Raw genomic sequence first — 17,852 nt, forward strand, 5'->3', positions numbered from 1 at the left:
AGAAAAATGTTTCGCATAAAGATAGGAAGTTCCGATGGAAAAGTTTACGAGATCGATATAGAATTGACCGATTTTTCTGAGACCCTATCTAAAATATTGCTCGATTACGAACGGGATATTGACGACGTTTGGTCAGTACCGATTGAAGGGAATGTTTTGGAGAAGGTAATCGAATGGGTGATCGCCCATAAGGATGACCCGGAACCGCGATGGAAGAGAACTGAAACGATGTCCGAATGGGATGAACAATTTCTAGAAACTAATGAATGGATGTTATTTAAACTTGGGTCAGCTGCTTCATTTTTGGAAGCTGAAGGACTCCTTTCCACTGTCACCCAACATCTCATCAAGAAGTTGGAACCTGTTGACATTCAATTAAATTGATAGACATCTCCAAGCAGTAAATGCCAATTAAATTGTTCTTAATTACATATGTAATGATGTATTATTGAATATTAATATTGCAGCTACAAATAGATGTATAAATATAATTAAAATTACAAAAATAAACACAATAACGGGCAGTTGTGCAATTTAAAACCCATTAAATTATTATAATATCTCAAGTCTGAATTCTGATCCCAATACAATATTATTACACAAATATTTATCATTTCAGTGATTTTTATTATGAATTATGAAATTATTGTGATAATATCCCACAATTAACTTCTACATTTATACATAATATATATATATATATGTCGGAGGGTTCATGTGAAACGCAAGTAGTACTATGGGTTGCATACTTATAGTACTTGGGTGGAATCAGCGGAAGTGCTAAGCAGGGGATGGTACTCGAACCGAGGGTGACGGTAGAGGAGACCTGCGAGGGCGGACAGTTAAGCTCCGTCAGGGAAGCTACGTGGAAGTCTTGGCTTGGCATAACCGTCGGGATCACCGCGTTTCATACGACTCCTACCTAATTGTTTGACTATTAGTTGTAATCCTGTGCCTGTTAGTTCAATTACATTGTAAGGACTATTTGCGTGTTATTTAATATTCGAAATGGCCGATAATCCTGACCGCGCTGCGACATCAGAAGTGGGATCTGAATCAAGATTTGAATCAGGATCAGGATCTGGATCTGGTGGAAGTGAAGTGAAGTGGGAGTCGCTATTGGAACAACAAAATAGGAACTTTTTGGCTCTTCTACAAGCTCTGCGGCCACCGTCGAATCAGGTCAGTGTAGAATTGCCAGAGTTTGATCCGGATACAGAGAACGCTGATGCACAAGCTTGGATCTCGACGGCAGATATGTGCATTTCGGACAAATCAATGAGTGGTGCTCCCTTGATAATTTTGCTTAGTAAAGCTTTAAGGGGTCAAGCATCCTCTTGGCTATCAAAAGTGACATACCCGGAGATGACGTGGTCGGAATTTAAAGACATTTTTGCGTCAAGATATCATTGTCCCGAAACAACAGCGACTGTTTTTCTAAATTTCCTAAACAATAAGCCAAAGGATGATGAATGTCTTGCATCGTATGCAGCTCGCCAAATGACGTCGCTAATGACTAGGTGTTCGAATCTGACAAGAGAAGAAATTCTAGCGAGTGCAGTTCTTGCACATATCGCATCATTCGAACCCAGGACTCGTCGACTTGCGATTACCTCCGACATCGATACAAGAGCTAAACTGCTAAAAGAACTGACCGTTTTTTTCTTATATGAAAAGGAAATCAACGACGAACGACTTCGACCACAACCCCAATAAAAAGCCTAAATTACCAATGGCTTCAACAATATGTTACAATTGTGGGAAATTGGGTCATAAATCGGACAAGTGTCGGAGCTCAAGAAATGATGAGAACCAGATGTCGAGACCCAGTACCTCGAGTGGACACCCATCATTCAATGGACCAAATTCAACGAAGCCATCGATTGCCTGTTTCAAGTGTGGACGACAGGGACACTTTGCATCACGTTGTACTGTACCCAACCACTTAGACGCCAATCCGTAGTCGAAGGGATCAAGTACCGAGCGTCGCGTCAATATGTGTTTGGTAAACACACCTGCAGCCACTTTAAAACATAAGGGTGAGAAGTTTTCATTTTGTTTTGATTCCGGGTCGGAATGTTCGCTCATTAAAAAATCTATATCACTTAAGCTTAATGGTAAACGATTTTCTAATGTTGTTGTTATGACTGGCATGGGACAGATGAGTATAAACAGTACCTAACAAATTTAGGCTGTTGTTGAAATTTATAATATCTCTCTTGAAGTATTGTTTCACTTTTTACCGGATTATTGTTAGCAACATGACACAATGATTGACCGAGAAATTTTGAGTAAAGGATTAGCTGTTCATATGACATTTGAGGAACTTAGCCTAAAGAAAATCAATGTAGTTAACATGTGCGTTTTAAACGATTCCTACAAAATTAATTTTCAAAATTTAGACATAGAAACTGACAAAAGCTAGATTTTCTTTTAATACGGAGAAATGTTCTTTTCTTAAAAAAAGTCTATTCAATATCTTGTATATCAAGTTTATGAAGTATGCAAAATTTACATAAATATCATAAAGTCATGTTTGATCGCTCTAAAGTCAGACACCAAACAAAATTTGATCCTATGTTTAGAATTGTTTTCTTCCTGATAGAGGTATTGAATGGTAATCTATATTTTTGAAGTCATTAAGTAGCAATCGAACTTATAAGTAAGCGCATGAAAAATCGTGGAAAATGCCAGAAAGTTATATTCCAGTTGAACTTGAAGGCGTTGAAAGAGACGTCAGTTTGAGTCCCAGTAGTGAGACTGTGGATTGTCTTACATGTGTCGATCTGTAACTGCAAGTGCAAAATCAGTTGGTTTTGATCATGGCGCAGGGGGCAGAGGCAATGTAGAGACGTTGTGTGTAGATGATCATTGTTTAGACGATGATTCATGTGTTTAATTGGGAATATAAACAAAGGCATTTGAATTATTATCAATGTTCATGTTTGGATATTTTGAAATAGATCTAAACAGTACCTGTGTTGAATGGAATCGGTTGTCTTATTTTGGGAAAGAGTTAATTGTAAAAATGTAATAATTATTTTATGAGTGTCTTGTAACAGATATTTATTTGGTATGACCGCATAAAGAAAATGCCAGAAAACTTTGTACCCAATGACGATGATTTAATCACTTTTTCTGAAGAAGAAGAATCAACGTAAATAATAGTTTAAATCTTAATTTTATTCATTTTTTTATATTTTTTATTATTATTTTATCATTGGACTGAAAACTGTGTGGACACTGATTAAGTTGAGAGCCGTCGCTGGTAAAGTGGCGAAGAGATTTTATCGCTGGTTAAGTGATAATTTCTAGTGAGAGCCGTCGCTGGTAAAGTGGCGAAGAGATTTTATCGCTGGTTAAGTGATAATTTCTAGTGAGAGCCGTCGCTGGTAAAGTGGCGAAGAGATTTTATCGCTGGTTAAGTGATAATTTCTAGTGAGAGCCGTCGCTGGTTAAGTGGCGAAGAGATTTTATCGCTGGTTAAGTGATAATTTCTGTTGAGAGTCATCGCTGGTTAAGTGATGACGAGTCTGTATTGCTGGTTAAGTGATGCAGATCTTGAGGTTTTCATGTCCATAGATAAACTCTAGTCTTATATTCGAAAATATCGTAGATGTAACACGCATTGGGGCAAACTTTTATGCATTTGATTTGAAAGGTTGATAAAACTATCGATAGCCTGATATTAGTCAGGAAAAGCCGAATGAACTATTACTGTTTGAACTTAATTTGCAGGAAAATCACACGAGGACGTGTGACTTGTCAGAATGGCCGTGTCGGAGGGTTCATGTGAAACGCAAGTAGTACTATGGGTTGCATACTTATAGTACTTGGGTGGAATCAGCGGAAGTGCTAAGCAGGGGATGGTACTCGAACCGAGGGTGACGGTAGAGGAGACCTGCGAGGGCGGACAGTTAAGCTCCGTCAGGGAAGCTACGTGGAAGTCTTGGCTTGGCATAACCGTCGGGATCACCGCGTTTCATACGACTCCTACCTAATTGTTTGACTATTAGTTGTAATCCTGTGCCTGTTAGTTCAATTACATTGTAAGGACTATTTGCGTGTTATTTAATATTCGAAATGGCCGATAATCCTGACCGCGCTGCGACATATATATATATATATATATATATATATATATATAGTCTGGTTAGAACATTGGAAGATATAATGAAAATAGACGAAAAAATCGTCTTAAGTTCCCTGGGAAAGGCACTGACGTTACTTGCAATCCGTCGTCAGCTAGAGCAGTTCTGGACATGATACAACGTCAAAGCTGGGTTGTTAGAGCGCATCGCCAACGTCACTCCTACATTATAGCCCACCGAAATCTTGAGATGCGACGTGACCCTCAAAGGAACTATGATATCCGTCTGTTTTCTATTCCCATATTCAGCAGTTCACCTAAAATAGTTCAATTGTATTATTACATACATCATCATATTTTAAGAAATTTTTATAATGCTAATTTGTTTAAATATAGTGAGGAGAGTATAAGGAAATTTTATTCGAATTGTCTATAAGTAATTACTTTTATCATTTAAATGATTACAACTACGATAGTAATCTTATAATTATGATAAAATTATGTCGAAAACACAAACCAATTAGAATGCTGGAAAAAGCACATCAGATTCCAATTTCCTATCTCTGGAACAGCCATAACAAATTTTGAAAAACCATAAAACTTTTGAAAATTTGAGAAAATTGGTACTAAGCATGGGATACAAAAACTGATCAGGAATCATAATAAAACCTTTAAAACATTGCGAAAAATAGTTATGTTATACAATATTTTAAAAATCAGTCAACAAAGTTTGAATTTTCTTTACAAAATCCTGTTTCAGTAGTAGGCTTTGCACATCATACTAATCATAATTGAATTTTTTCATTTGAAATTGTCAGTGTCGTTCATTTTGCCAGTAAAAATGTGTCGCATAAAGGTAGGAACTTGCGACGAAAAAGTTTGCGAAATCGATATAGATTTGGTCGATTTTTCCGGCACCCTGACTAGAATGTTGGTCGATTACGAATTGGATACCGAAGACGTTTGGTCAGTACCGATTGAAGCTAACATTTTGGAGAAGGTAATCGAATGGGTGATTGCCCATAAACAGGACCCGGCGCCGCGATGGAAGAGAACCGAAACGATGTCCGAATGGGATCAACAATTTCTGGCAGCTAATCGGCGGGTGCTATTTAAAATTGCGACAGCTGCTTCGTTTTTGGAAACTGAAGGGCTCCTCGCCACTATCACCCAACATCTCATCAAGAAGTTGGAGCCTGTTGACATTCAAATATTATAAATTGATAGACATCTTCATGCAGTAAATCTCAATTAAATTGTTCTTAATCACATATGTAATTATGTATTATTGAATATTAATAAAAATTTTGAATTCTTCATACACGTGTATTGCAGCTACAAATAGATGTATATATTATATATATATATATATATGCAACGTAACCGTATGTTTTCCGGCTACTACATTCAACAGTTCACCTAAAACAATTCAATTTTATTATTACATGTATCATCATATTTTAAGAAATTTTTATAATGCTGATTTAAATATAGTAAGATGAACATAATGAAATTTTATTCGAATTGTATATAAGTAATTAATTTTATCATTCATTTAAATGATTATAATTACGATAGTAAGCTAATAATTATGATAGAATTATGTCGAAGACACGAACCAATTAGAATTCTGGAAAAAGCACATCAGACCCCAATTTGCAACTAGTTTCCTACCTCTGGATCGGACATAACAATTTTTGAAAAACTTTAAAACATTGCGAAAAATGGTAGTATTAGACTTTTTGCAATTTTTTAGAAATTATTCATCGACGTTTGAATTTAAAAAAAAAAAAAATGCATTGTCTTCATAACGTCCTCTTCTCTCAGTAATAGGCTTTGTATTCATACTAATCATAATTGAATTTTTGCACTTAAAATTCTCAGCTCATTTCGCTCATTTTGCCAGTAAAAATGTATCGCATAAAGATAGGAAGTTGCGACGAAAAAGTGTGATGGATCAAATTAGATTTGGTCGATTTTTCCGGCACCCTAACAAGAATGTTGATCGATTACGAACTGGATATAAGCCCATAATTTTTTGCAGATAATTAGCGGGTGATATTTAAGATTGCGATAGCTGCTTCGTTTTTAGAAACTGAAGGGCTCCCCGCCACAATCACTCTACATCTCATCAAGAAGTTAGAACCTGTTAACATTAAAATATGATAAAATGTTTAACATCTATAAGTAAAAGTCAATTACTTTGTTCTTAATTACATATGCAATGATATATTAATGAATATTAATAAAAAATATGGTTTCTTCATATACGTGTATTGCAACTACAAACAGGGGTATAAATATAATTAAAATTACAAAATTAAAAACGATTTCTTTGGCTATTATATGCTCAGTTAAAACCTAATGGCACAATGTACAAGTTCTTTTATGTAGTTTATCACAAGTTTTATGTGTTTTTTTAATTCCACGAAAAAATACAGCAACAAATAAGCAAAATAAAACAAGTCTAATTATACAACTCGTGTAGCAATAAAACAATTTTGTTATCACACACTATATCACTTATAAAGGTTTGAAAGGGTTCAATCAAAAGGATTAATAACAAAAAACTTTAACTTACAATTAGCAATATATACTAATTAGTGCCTACCAAATTTGCATTATTACAGTTTAATTTTAAACAAGATAAATTGCAATGTTATTAATTTAACCCAATAAAATTTAGCTAAACGTTTGAAAATTAATCCTTTTAAAATTAAACTTCTCAAATTTATCGCATTAGATGGATCACATAATGTTGCTGCTATAATTAAAAAATTCTCTAAAAAACTAATGCAAAACTCAGTTTAGTTTTGTATTATTTTAAAAACGCTAAGCATTTTTTGTCGATAATGGTGCAATTTAAAGCTCATTAAATTATTCAATTCGATTCAATATTCAAATAATTTTTGTAATATAATTTAATAGATTATTGGAACAGTAAATTAATATTTTATTGATTTGTCATGTTTCAAAAGTGTTTATGCATTAATTTTTAAGAGTAACGTTAAAATTGTTGTTCAAAACAATGAATTCTGATCCCAATTCAATATTATTAGACAGATAGTTATTATTTAAGTGATTTTTATTATGAATTATGAAATTATTGTGGTAATATCCTACAATTAGCTTTACTTTCATATCAAAACTTTCCTAATTAAAACAGATATGTCTATTGTTAACTGTACAATATATACATGACGCAATTGTTCAAGCACCCTTCTCATGCCTTGTAATTGACAAATATGTGCATTGAGCATTACTTTTACGTCGTTTAAAATCGTAAAAGTAATCTAGTTCGAACGTTGGAAGATACAATTATGATCGGTGGTGATTCGTAAAACTCTCCGACAACGAACGAATCAACCTAAGTTCCCGCGAAAGGCACTGACGTTACTTGCACTCCGCCGTCAACAAGGGCAGTTCTGGACACTGGCGCAACAACGGCAGAGCTGGATTGTTGGCATGCATCGCCAACGTTACTCCCGCCTTGTAGTCCGCCGGAATCTTGAGATGCGACGTGACCGTTGATCCGAAACGTGATACCCGTCTGTTTTCCCTTACCATATTCGCCACTTGACCTAAAACAATTCAATTATATTACATATAACTTAATTGAATATTGGATCAAACTGAGCATGAAAGAAAATACACATGTGTGTTTTAACTGATTACAGTCAGAAAATATTAATCAAATCAGATTTTAAAATAAGCACAAATGTTTTCTAATCCAATCCTCTGCCACTTACCCACTACATTGACGTCTTTCCACCGAACATCAGTGATCTTCATTAAATCCGCCAGCCCTGTCCTGCTGTGGAACTTAGCAAGCACATGTCGCCGCTTGATCAGCAAAACAGACTCGGAGCTGAGCTGAGGCATCATCGTCTCCGGATCCACACAGTCTAGCGGATTGGTGGTGTAGACACCAGATGGTCCCACGCCGTATATCATTTGGTGGTGCCAATTGTCGGGAATTTCCTCTGTCGCATAATTACCTATCTGCAGGTTAAGCGTAGCGACAGGCACGGCGCCCTGCTTAATCCAGTAGCCGAGCCACTTTTTTAAGTTGACGGCTCTCGGTGGGTGCATTGAGAAAAATCTACAACAAAAGTAAACGTACAATTTCTGTTACAAACGTCGAAATTTAGTAATTTTGTGAAACAACAATATTACCTCTACAAATTTATCTTTATATGATGATAACATATGAAATTAAAACATTGAAAAAACTCACAAATATTAGAATAATGAAAAAAAGGTTAATTAAACCTTGCACTCAAATTAGTATTAAAACAATTATAAAGAAGTGATAGTATATTGAATTTGTTGCTAAAATGGGGAAAAATGAATATTGCACACCAGGAAAATCTCAAACTATTGTCAATAATTCATTCATAACATTTTATAAGTTACAGCAATGTTTAAGTTCTCCATTCATAATTTGTGTTCCCTCGCAATGAAAAGAACCGTAAAAACTTTTATTTTCCTTTTACACCATATAAAAGTCCAATGCTGACCTGCAGTAAACTTGCCCGTCAGACGCAGCATACAACCCGCGGATAATGTCCCTATGGTTGCACCCCGCCTTGGACCTGGACATCAGATACTTGACCAACGGCGCGCTGTTGGTCCTGAAACGAGTGTTCATCATCTCCTCGATTTGGTCGATGGTAGGTAAAGGTAATCGCAACGCATTCAGTACGTTGAGGACAGCGGTAGCACCGCACGAAGACGTCGATATCTGCGATATCTGTTTGGCCGCTGCCTCCTGCTCTGTCCAGATCATTTCCACATCATTATTATGGTGCAGCCAGCACTGAAAATAAACTTCAAGTAAATGGGAACAAGGAGCTCAATGGGTAATACATACATTTCTTTCAATATCTAGTTTATGAATAACTTTGTCATGTGATTTTGTCTTATTGCCAAAAAGCACAGAAACATCGTTTTTATCCTGTGATGTGTTAAGTTTCTTGTCATAAAATTGTGATAAAATTTTAGAGAATGTTTCATAGTTGTTCTGAGCATCATCCTTGTTGGGATCTGATTCTGGTTTCCATGGATCCCTTGAACTACTTGATGCTTCATTTACAAGAGGTTTGTGAACAGGTTGTTTAATGACATCAGTGGCTTGTTGTGGTTGTTGATAAACGCCACCTTCTGCATCACCTGTGGGTTCTGGCTCAAAATCCATCTCCAGGAAATCCATTTCTGGACTAGACTTGCCTGAAACTGTTAGAAAATTAGTGATTGGAGCAGCTGAATAAACAAATAACCCATTATTTGATGTTTTTAATATCCTGACTTGTTATTTATAAGTTATAACTAAAAAAGCAAGTGATGTATATAAACCAACTACTTTATTTGAATTATTGAACATGAAACAACCAAAACAAGTGGTTTATTTGAATTAAACATTAGGCAAGCAATCAATTATTGAAATTCAGTGTTTGTAATTATATATTATCTTATTTGAAATATATTTACCTGGCTTATTATCTGCTGGTTGTTCCACATTGTCATTAATTGGTATATCAAGATTAAAAAATGATCTGGGCAAATCAGCCACATAATCAGCCTTATATGTGTATATACAGCCATCATCAGATACTGAAAGTAATTCCGTGTCACTGCTGCAACTGTCCGAATCGTTATTAGCGTGTGACCGTTGCGATTCTTCAAAATCACTGGGATTCTGTTGATACAAGTTATCGAAAGTGTTTTCTTCAGAATAATCCAATTTTAAATAATCATTCTCAACTGGAATAGCCAACGTCCTTATTTCATAGTTAAACGGATCCGGTCCTTTATTGTTTACACCGCAATTAGACTCCTGATCACTTAACAAAGCCGAATTGTTTAGGAAGTTGTTGGGTACTGTACCATTTTTGGTAAAACCATTCTTCTTCAGGATGTCACTTGAGCCACTCACTACACAATTTAACTGTGGCATACTGTCAGTGTTATTGTTGATTTTAACCGATTTTTTGCCACCAGATACACCGTTTTTGCCAGCGATTTTCGTCTTCGGAATTGCACCTTTGCATTGATCCGGATTGTTGTTGGTATTTGCGTTTTTGTCGGAGGCCGGACGACTGCCAAACGGCATCTCCTCTTTGGCTATCACATTTTCACTTTCCTCCGATGAATTCATATTTGAATATGAACTGGAAATTGAAATGTTTCAGATCTGTACACATTTGCCATAACACCACCATAACAAATCGCCATGACACTTGACATTTCTCACATGCATAAATTTTCATTGCATAAAAAAGTGGTTATAGTGTGGACGTTATATTTTATTAGTATAGGCAACCGCATTACACTTAAGACTTATGAATCCTATGGGTACAATTTCATGTATGCTCATATCATAAAAATATAATTAATTATATATACTTTGTAAATTTATATATGTTTAATTTTTGATAATCTTAATTTTATTACTTTAAAGTCAATATAATATGTTAAGTATATTTTAGACGAAAAATGTTTTAGTTTTTTCTTGTATGATTTTTATTCTAGGAACTGCAAAATAAAATCTCAAAAATTAATTTTAATTTTATTTTAAAACAATTAATGGTAAACACCATAAATTTGAAATTTAACAAAACTTTCTAATATTGTTTTTATATCAACTGTGTTTTATTAACCGAGTTTTGACCGATTACTTTTGAAAAATTGACTCCACGAATCAAATATAATATATCTTTATTTTAATATTAAAGCAATATTTGATAAAAAAAATCATTATTAAAATGAAGTCTTCAAAAATACCTTAAGTTTCATATTTATGGTTTATTTCGTTAATATAAAACAGATTAAATAATACCAAAATTTCATTCGAATTTGAATTTTATAAAATAATAAAAAAATGTTAAATAAAATTATATGATTTTATGTTCAAATTTATTAACAAATCATGAAATAAACCATTATATGGACCTTAATAATACAATAAAAATATTTTTTAATTTAATATTATTTTTAAATTTTCTGTTCTATAATTGGCAAAAATGGAAGAGACATTCAAAAAAAATCAAGAGTGTTACCCTTATTATTAAATTGACTTAACAACATATCAAACGTCAAAGTGTCAGTGTGAATAGTAATATGTGTCCCATCAAAATTTTAGTAAAATGATCCAAGATTCTGAGTCATGCCTACCTCTGTTGCAAGTGTGCACCAGCCACAAGGCGCTACTGGCAGTCCTACAACTTCTTCTATTGGTACTGATAACAAGCAGGACAAAAAACCCACAGTATTAGAAACACACGGCTACTTCCTGGGAAGGACGATAGGAACGGGATCCTATGCTACAGTTAGAGTAAGAAAAGGGGGTTTTGTATGGGTATGTTTTATTGGGGGGCGAAAAGAATTTTTTTGATGAGTATTAAAAATTGACGGTTTCAAAAAGTCAAAATCATTAACTTTTTAAGCATTTTTAAAGTATTTAGATCATTCAATTCAGTAAAACTCAAAATCATGCATCTAAGCTGGGGAACAACATATTACTAATAATCTTTCCAAGAATTGTCCTCTTTATGGTATTTGGCATTGTATAATTTAAATTTTGATATCAAAAGAGGTTAAAAAAGTCATACAAATGAAATTCAAATTTTAAATGAAAATAATGATTTCAAGCATCATTCATTATTTTCTGTTTCAATTAGGTTGCAAAAAGCACCAAACACCAGGATGCGGACGTGGCCATTAAGATCATCAGCAAGTTTTCAGCTCCCCAAGACTATCTGAAAAAATTTTTGCCCAGGGAAATCGAAGTTGTTAAGGGGCTGAGACATCCAAATCTTGTTAGATTTCTCCAAGCAATTGAAACGACACATAGGTGTGTATCGATGAAAATGATATTTTATAAATTATTATTGATTATTTAACCACACATTAAGTAATCAATGTAATTTAAATTTACTTAATTAGGATAAAGAGGAGGCGTCTCTGGTACATTGCCAAGAAACTGCCCCCATGGCCAAAAAAATTATGTGTTGGGTATGTCTTGATTGCCATACCCCACAAGTCTCTTAGACTTGGGTGCCATAAAGAGGCAAACACCCTTTTGTGGTGGTTTTTCCCCGACTGACTCTTATATCCTTCTCTATTCTCTGTCCAGTGGTGAGATTAATCAGTGACATCTCTTAGATACAAACAACATTAAAATTGATTTATAATACAATATTTAAAATGTACCGTAATAAAACGTTCGATTTTCAGAGTTTATATTGTCATGGAGTATGCAGAGAATGGCAGCCTGTTGGATATTATACGAAAAGACCAGTATATAGACGAGACACGCGCGAGAAAATGGTTTAGACAACTTGTGGATGGTGTAGATTACTGCCATGAACGCGGAGTTGTTCACAGGTTGGTCCAGATCCGTAATTGGGCAACTAGTACCGACAATATCTAATCTGAATAATCTAATCAGTTTTTATAAATGTAATTTCATGTGAATAACTTCACACTCTACTTGAGTAGAAACTGGAAAATGATACAAGTAAATTTAAAACTTAATTAAGTACAACGCAGAAGCTTTAACAAAGAGTCTGATAAATTTATTTAAACAAATAACAAAATTAGGCTGTAGGAAAAGTATACGGTTGATTAAATATGTATTAATTATAATACGTGTCAGATAAAGATCGTTTGAACTCATGAGTTTAAACAATGGTAATGATAATTTTAAACAATAAATAAAAAGTTTAATTGAAAATATTATAACATTTACTAAAATTTTTTGTTTTTTTTTTCAAGAAACTGAAATTGACATCTGAGGCTTTTTTAACACCATATTTATGTATATGTTATTTAAATTAATGAAACTATTTGTTGAAGTTAATTCGATTCTGTCGTGATACTTATTTGTCCAAACAAATTGAACTTTTCTTCTAAATGTAACAAGCAAAAACGTTAATGCTAAAGACAATTCAGGCATAAAACTACGATAAAATTAATTGAATTCTTTTGATACAGAGACATCAAATGTGAGAATTTACTGATGGACAGCGGTTGGAACATCAAATTGTCAGACTTCGGATTCGCCAGGGGCCACGTGAGACCGAAAAACGGCCACATACCGTTAAGCGAAACTTTCTGCGGCAGCTACGCCTATGCATCTCCCGAAATTCTCAAGGGAATCCCCTACCAACCCCAGTTCGCCGACATCTGGTCAATGGGAGTTGTGTTGTTTGCAATGGTTTTCGGAAGATTACCTTTCGATGACAGCAACTACAAAGAACTAATTAAAGTAAGCACATTTCAGTTTTGTTTTTATTAATTTAATTAATTGTTGTTTCATAATGTTTACTTTAATTTTTAGCAAGTCTCGAATAAAGTGGTGTTTCCGAGGGAGCCAAAGGTTAGTACCAATTGCAAGTTCCTGATTACAAAAATTTTAGCACCGTTGAAATCTCGATCGAGGATGAACGCTGTTAGGGCGGATCCCTGGTTCAATTACGGTTTGGAAGGTGAGCAGAATAGACCTGGAACCAGTAGAGAATCTAACAGCTCTGTAAGCTAGTTTGTCTATGGTGCAGTGGTTTACTATAAAGCAATTATGTTTCAGCATAGAAAAATGTCAAAAGAAATATCAGTTAAGCCGAACGTTAAAGAACATGCTCCAAAAGAGCATACTGTAAAAGATAAACACGAAACGGCCAAATCGAAACCCCGAAAAAGTGCCGACGAATCGACGGAGCCAAAAAAAAAAATCTTCTACGAAAAGGAGCTAGCCATTCAGGAGAACAGCAAGGCGGATCATAAGAAAGAAAGCAAAGATAGAAACACTGAAAGTCCACAAAGATCTAAATTATAAATTTTTTGAATACAATCATTTTATTTAATTATTCACTGTTTTATTTTATATGGAATTATATCTGAAATAAATTGATGAGTAAAAACATATTTTTTTATTATTTATTTATTTTGAATATTAAGATAAATCTTGCGGCGTTCGGTCCTGTACATTGTTTTCATTCAAAAAATCAAGGTTAAACTTAATTATTTGCGTTGTACTCGAACGGATCGAAAACGCAATTAGGGGGATAAAAACTGATACCAAGATTCGAATGCGGGTTGCTTTTCTGTAGATAAAAAACGAACGCACGTTTGAGCGCTTCCTGAAAAACGAAAAATCGATTAACCAATGTGGAGGCGTTTTGAGCGCACTGTCGAACTGCGCATTTCAGTAAATGACGTACAGCAAGACAGCTGTCATTGTGTTTTACGAAGTTGATTGAAAGTTTTTGCCAGTGATTAATAGTTTTATTTGTATAGGTAGTCATCAGCGATCGCTCGAAAATGTCTTACGCGTATTTATTTAAGTACATCATCATCGGTGACACAGGTACGTGCCCAATTTCAATATACAATTAGATCAGGTGTTTTTGTGTATATGTACGGATCTAATTTTAAAACAAAGGTTTTCGCAATTAAATGCTCGACGATTTCCAAACGCAATAAACGGTTAACCTAAAACGTAACTCATCCACAACCATTTCATAAATCAATAAACTGACTCCACATGCTGTTTAAAATTAATGACTTGTCCTTATCTTAAAACTACAAATTTTAGGTGTTGGTAAATCCTGTCTGCTCCTCCAGTTCACAGACAAAAGGTTCCAGCCAGTGCACGATCTGACTATTGGAGTTGAATTTGGGGCTCGCATGATCACAATTGACAGTAAACAAATCAAACTTCAGATATGGGATACTGCAGGACAGGAGGCATTTAGGTCAATCACACGATCCTATTACAGGGGCGCAGCGGGTGCATTATTAGTATATGATATTACACGAAGAGAGACTTTCAATCATCTCACTACATGGCTCGATGATGCCCGACAACATTCTAATTCAAATATGGTGATCATGCTTATTGGGAACAAAAGGTTAGTTTGTACACTCTGTGGTAGGTATCTTTTGTTAGAAACATCGTCAAATATGTATTTTTTGTCATTTATTTGATGAAAGATAAGTTGTGAAGTTATATTATTAACTTTAACCAACAAAATATCTTTTTCTTAATTAAATGCGAACTATTTCACAGTTATTAAATGGTATCTACACATTTAAGTCATATATTCATTGTCTTAATCATAATTTAATCATTTTATGTATGTACATATATTTTTCTTTGTGTTCAATTTATTGGAATTTATTTTAATCATACAATTTTTGTTTATTACATTTTGAGATAAAATTTTATTAAACAAAATTAGTGAATACAAAAAAATTACTAAATCGTCTCAATTTAACTACATAAATGAAGAATTATGGTATATTTTTGTAAAGATGTATGGTTGTTTCAATAATATTTCTAATGTAAATACCTCATCTCTTCTTTTTGTATGCCAAAATCTCTTTGGTACCAACAAAATTGTCATTTACATTGACAAACTGTTTTTTCTGTTTATTATTAAATAAAGAATAAAAATTGGTTTGATGAGAAAAAGTATTTTAAATGCGTCCGGCTTAATTTTAAAAAATCGCAACATATATTTTTTTAAATAAATGATCCGCCTTCGCGGCCGCGTTTAAACACCCGTTTTATCTTTTGATAAGATAATGTTTGACATCTCACCTATTGATTAAAGTTAGTTCCTTGGAAAAAAAACTATTTTTCTAATATATATATATATATATATATATATATATATATATATATATATATATATATATATTTCACGTCTTCCAATAAAAATCTTGTTATTACTTTTATAACATTCTTGAGTATTTTGAGCATATAATATGAGCCTATCTCTGAGCTTATAGCTAAATCTGGCTCAATTTAAGACTGATAGTAAAAAATCAGTTGAAGCTGCATAGATCTCAAGAAGGTATTTTTTTTAACATAAAAAAAAAGAAATTTTGTGATGTCTTAATTTTATTTGGTAAAAAATGAGCTGTTATTAAAAAAAATAATCAAATGAACGTTATTTAAAACAAGTAGTGTGAAAGTGTATTTATAAATACATATTAGTATTTAAAACACATTTTAAATTAACATTTTTCAGTGTTACATTTTAATAGTTTCTTGTTTACACTTTATTAACTATAAATATTACAAGGTCAGTAAATAATTTATGACTTTTTACGTAGTATTCTCCAAATTAGTACTTATTGGTCCATTTTCACATATTTATTCAGTATTTGTGAGTGTTTTCGTTTTAACTGCTGATTTTAACACCTGTATAATGATAAATTTATTGGTGACTCATACTTCCTTTAAAACTATTGTGGAGAATTTACAACAAAATGATTAATTAAATATTCCTTTGCAGCGACTTGGAAAGTCGACGCGAGGTAAAGAAAGAGGAGGGTGAGGCCTTCGCCAGGGAACACGGTCTAGTATTTATGGAAACGTCGGCAAAGACTGCGGCCAACGTGGAGGAGGCGTTCATCAACACCGCCAAGGAGATTTACGAGAAGATCCAGGAGGGAGTATTTGATATCAATAACGAGGTAAACAGATTTTATTGATGCGACTTTCGCGGCCAATCGATAGGTTAAAATGTCGAAATTTGACCTTTCTTGTCGTGTATTAATCCCATAAAAGGATGATAAAAAGAGTAATAACCTGGTGATATCAGGTTTACTTGAGTCATTGCATTGCAAACAAATCATTACCTCCGCTGTATTTATTTAAAGGAAACGATTATGATTACTTAAATACTTTTATTGATAATCGAAATGTGTAATAAATGTAAATATTTATAGAAAATGACAATTTTGCGAAATTTCGATCAATAATTACAACCACTTAAAATTTTTCTCTTTAAAGGCCAATGGAATCAAAATTGGACCTCAACATTCGCCCACGAATCCTTCGTTGCCAGGAGCAGGAGGAGCAGGTGGTTCTCAAGGCTCAGGATGCTGTTAAATGAATTTACGTTATTTTAAAAAGAGGGTTTTCCTTACATATAAACATTAAACCCATCGTAAATGAATGGAATGTGGAAGCACTGACTTTATTACATAAGTTAATGCTCTAATATCTTGTTAACTATTTTCAATTTTTAAAGACAATTTTAGAATGATTATTACACAATCTATTAGATTGCACATAGAAAATTTCCAAACATTTAAAGTAATCCATTCAATTCATATACTTATAGATATTAGAAAGTTAATTTATGTAATAAAAAAAAAATTATTGTGATTATTTGGACATGTATATTTATATTTAGCTACAAATCCAGTTAATATTTTTATTGATTTAAATATATGAATATGTTTTAGTTTATTAGATTATTTTTTTAAGATATTTAAAATTACTGTCAGTTTCTCATTCGTATTTCATATTTCAAAATGGTGTGTTCTTTCTAGTGTATTATGTTACCTATAATATTAAAATGTAGCAAATCTACTTCACAAAAAGTAAATGTAATCATAATTTTTTATGTAAGCTTTCAAATATAATCAAATATAGATTATATTATACTCGTTATTTCAATATCAAGTCACCCATTGTTGTTTTTCCTGGTATTGTGATGTTGTAGTTCATAAAAATCTGTAATTCCAAATCAACAAATCTTGAACGCAGTTCGTTCATTTTCGATTTGTGCTTCTCACAGGTGAGTAATAATTTTTAAATTTCTTTGGAATATTACTATTTTTTAATGTGCATTGTTAGAGACATTTAAAATCGCATTACTCCTTATCTCTTACAACTTCTCTCAGTTGTTTCGTCGTATTTGAATAATTAAAATGATTTTGTATTTTTATGACAGTTTTGTTTGAT

The 17,852-nt window shown here is 33.3% G+C and overlaps 5 protein-coding genes and 1 non-coding gene across 6 annotated transcripts; 4 read left to right on the forward strand and 2 right to left on the reverse strand.

Moving 5' to 3' along the window:
* The first annotated feature begins 6 nt into the window (after window positions 1–6).
* On the forward strand, window positions 7–926 carry LOC109595890 (S-phase kinase-associated protein 1-like). The gene is made up of 2 exons (XM_049967925.1): window positions 7–363; window positions 756–926. Exons 1-2 carry the CDS (start codon window positions 7–9, stop codon window positions 924–926), a joined length of 528 nt encoding a protein of 175 aa, XP_049823882.1.
* A 4,005-nt stretch (window positions 927–4,931) lies between these two features.
* On the forward strand, window positions 4,932–5,309 carry LOC109595891 (S-phase kinase-associated protein 1-like). The gene has a single exon (XM_049967984.1). It carries the CDS (start codon window positions 4,932–4,934, stop codon window positions 5,307–5,309), a length of 378 nt encoding a protein of 125 aa, XP_049823941.1.
* A 1,039-nt stretch (window positions 5,310–6,348) lies between these two features.
* LOC109595915 (uncharacterized) lies at window positions 6,349–10,308 on the reverse strand. The gene is made up of 5 exons (XM_020011350.2): window positions 9,581–10,308; window positions 8,964–9,325; window positions 8,611–8,909; window positions 7,840–8,192; window positions 6,349–7,671 (listed from the first exon to the last, which is right to left on the reverse strand). Exons 1-5 carry the CDS (start codon window positions 10,245–10,247, stop codon window positions 7,484–7,486), a joined length of 1,869 nt encoding a protein of 622 aa, XP_019866909.2. The 5' UTR covers window positions 10,248–10,308; the 3' UTR covers window positions 6,349–7,483.
* An 894-nt stretch (window positions 10,309–11,202) lies between these two features.
* Window positions 11,203–14,014, forward strand: LOC109595918 (testis-specific serine/threonine-protein kinase 4-like). The gene is made up of 6 exons (XM_020011353.2): window positions 11,203–11,423; window positions 11,770–11,942; window positions 12,326–12,475; window positions 13,085–13,358; window positions 13,431–13,622; window positions 13,677–14,014. Exons 1-6 carry the CDS (start codon window positions 11,256–11,258, stop codon window positions 13,923–13,925), a joined length of 1,206 nt encoding a protein of 401 aa, XP_019866912.2. The 5' UTR covers window positions 11,203–11,255; the 3' UTR covers window positions 13,926–14,014.
* LOC126264424 (U11 spliceosomal RNA) lies at window positions 12,043–12,173 on the reverse strand. The gene has a single exon (XR_007547143.1). It is a non-coding gene; the product is annotated as a U11 spliceosomal RNA (small nuclear RNA).
* Window positions 14,015–14,137: 123 nt separating the features above from the next.
* Window positions 14,138–17,551, forward strand: LOC109595914 (ras-related protein Rab-2). The gene is made up of 4 exons (XM_020011349.2): window positions 14,138–14,456; window positions 14,685–15,000; window positions 16,393–16,573; window positions 16,893–17,551. The coding sequence occupies exons 1-4, from the start codon at window positions 14,411–14,413 to the stop codon at window positions 16,989–16,991; spliced, it is 642 nt and encodes a 213-aa protein (XP_019866908.1). The 5' UTR covers window positions 14,138–14,410; the 3' UTR covers window positions 16,992–17,551.
* The last annotated feature ends 301 nt before the right edge of the window (window positions 17,552–17,852 follow it).

This window comes from Aethina tumida, chromosome 1 (genome assembly GCF_024364675.1).
Source record: "Aethina tumida isolate Nest 87 chromosome 1, icAetTumi1.1, whole genome shotgun sequence".
NCBI lineage: Eukaryota > Metazoa > Arthropoda > Insecta > Coleoptera > Nitidulidae > Aethina > Aethina tumida.

Excerpts from the sequence above, each read along its gene's own strand:
- LOC109595915 (XM_020011350.2), bottom strand. The coding sequence starts at position 10,247 with ATGAATTCATCGGAGGAAAGTGAAAATGTGATAGCCAAAGAGGAGATG. Across the intron at positions 8,910-8,963 it reads AACTAGATATTGAAAGAAAT|TGCTGGCTGCACCATAATAA; the intron begins GTATGTATTACC and ends GTTTATTTTCAG. Across the intron at positions 7,672-7,839 it reads GAAAGACGTCAATGTAGTGG|GTCAAGTGGCGAATATGGTA; the intron begins GTAAGTGGCAGA and ends GAATTGTTTTAG.
- LOC109595891 (XM_049967984.1), top strand. The coding sequence starts at position 4,932 with ATGTGTCGCATAAAGGTAGGAACTTGCGACGAAAAAGTTTGCGAAATC.
- LOC109595914 (XM_020011349.2), top strand. The coding sequence starts at position 14,411 with ATGTCTTACGCGTATTTATTTAAGTACATCATCATCGGTGACACAG. Across the intron at positions 14,457-14,684 it reads CATCATCATCGGTGACACAG|GTGTTGGTAAATCCTGTCTG; the intron begins GTACGTGCCCAA and ends TACAAATTTTAG. Across the intron at positions 16,574-16,892 it reads TATTTGATATCAATAACGAG|GCCAATGGAATCAAAATTGG; the intron begins GTAAACAGATTT and ends TTCTCTTTAAAG.
- LOC109595918 (XM_020011353.2), top strand. The coding sequence starts at position 11,256 with ATGCCTACCTCTGTTGCAAGTGTGCACCAGCCACAAGGCGCTACTGGC. Across the intron at positions 11,943-12,325 it reads GCAATTGAAACGACACATAG|AGTTTATATTGTCATGGAGT; the intron begins GTGTGTATCGAT and ends TTCGATTTTCAG. Across the intron at positions 12,476-13,084 it reads GAACGCGGAGTTGTTCACAG|AGACATCAAATGTGAGAATT; the intron begins GTTGGTCCAGAT and ends CTTTTGATACAG.
- LOC109595890 (XM_049967925.1), top strand. The coding sequence starts at position 7 with ATGTTTCGCATAAAGATAGGAAGTTCCGATGGAAAAGTTTACGAGATC. Across the intron at positions 364-755 it reads TCATCAAGAAGTTGGAACCT|TACTTGGGTGGAATCAGCGG; the intron begins GTTGACATTCAA and ends GCATACTTATAG.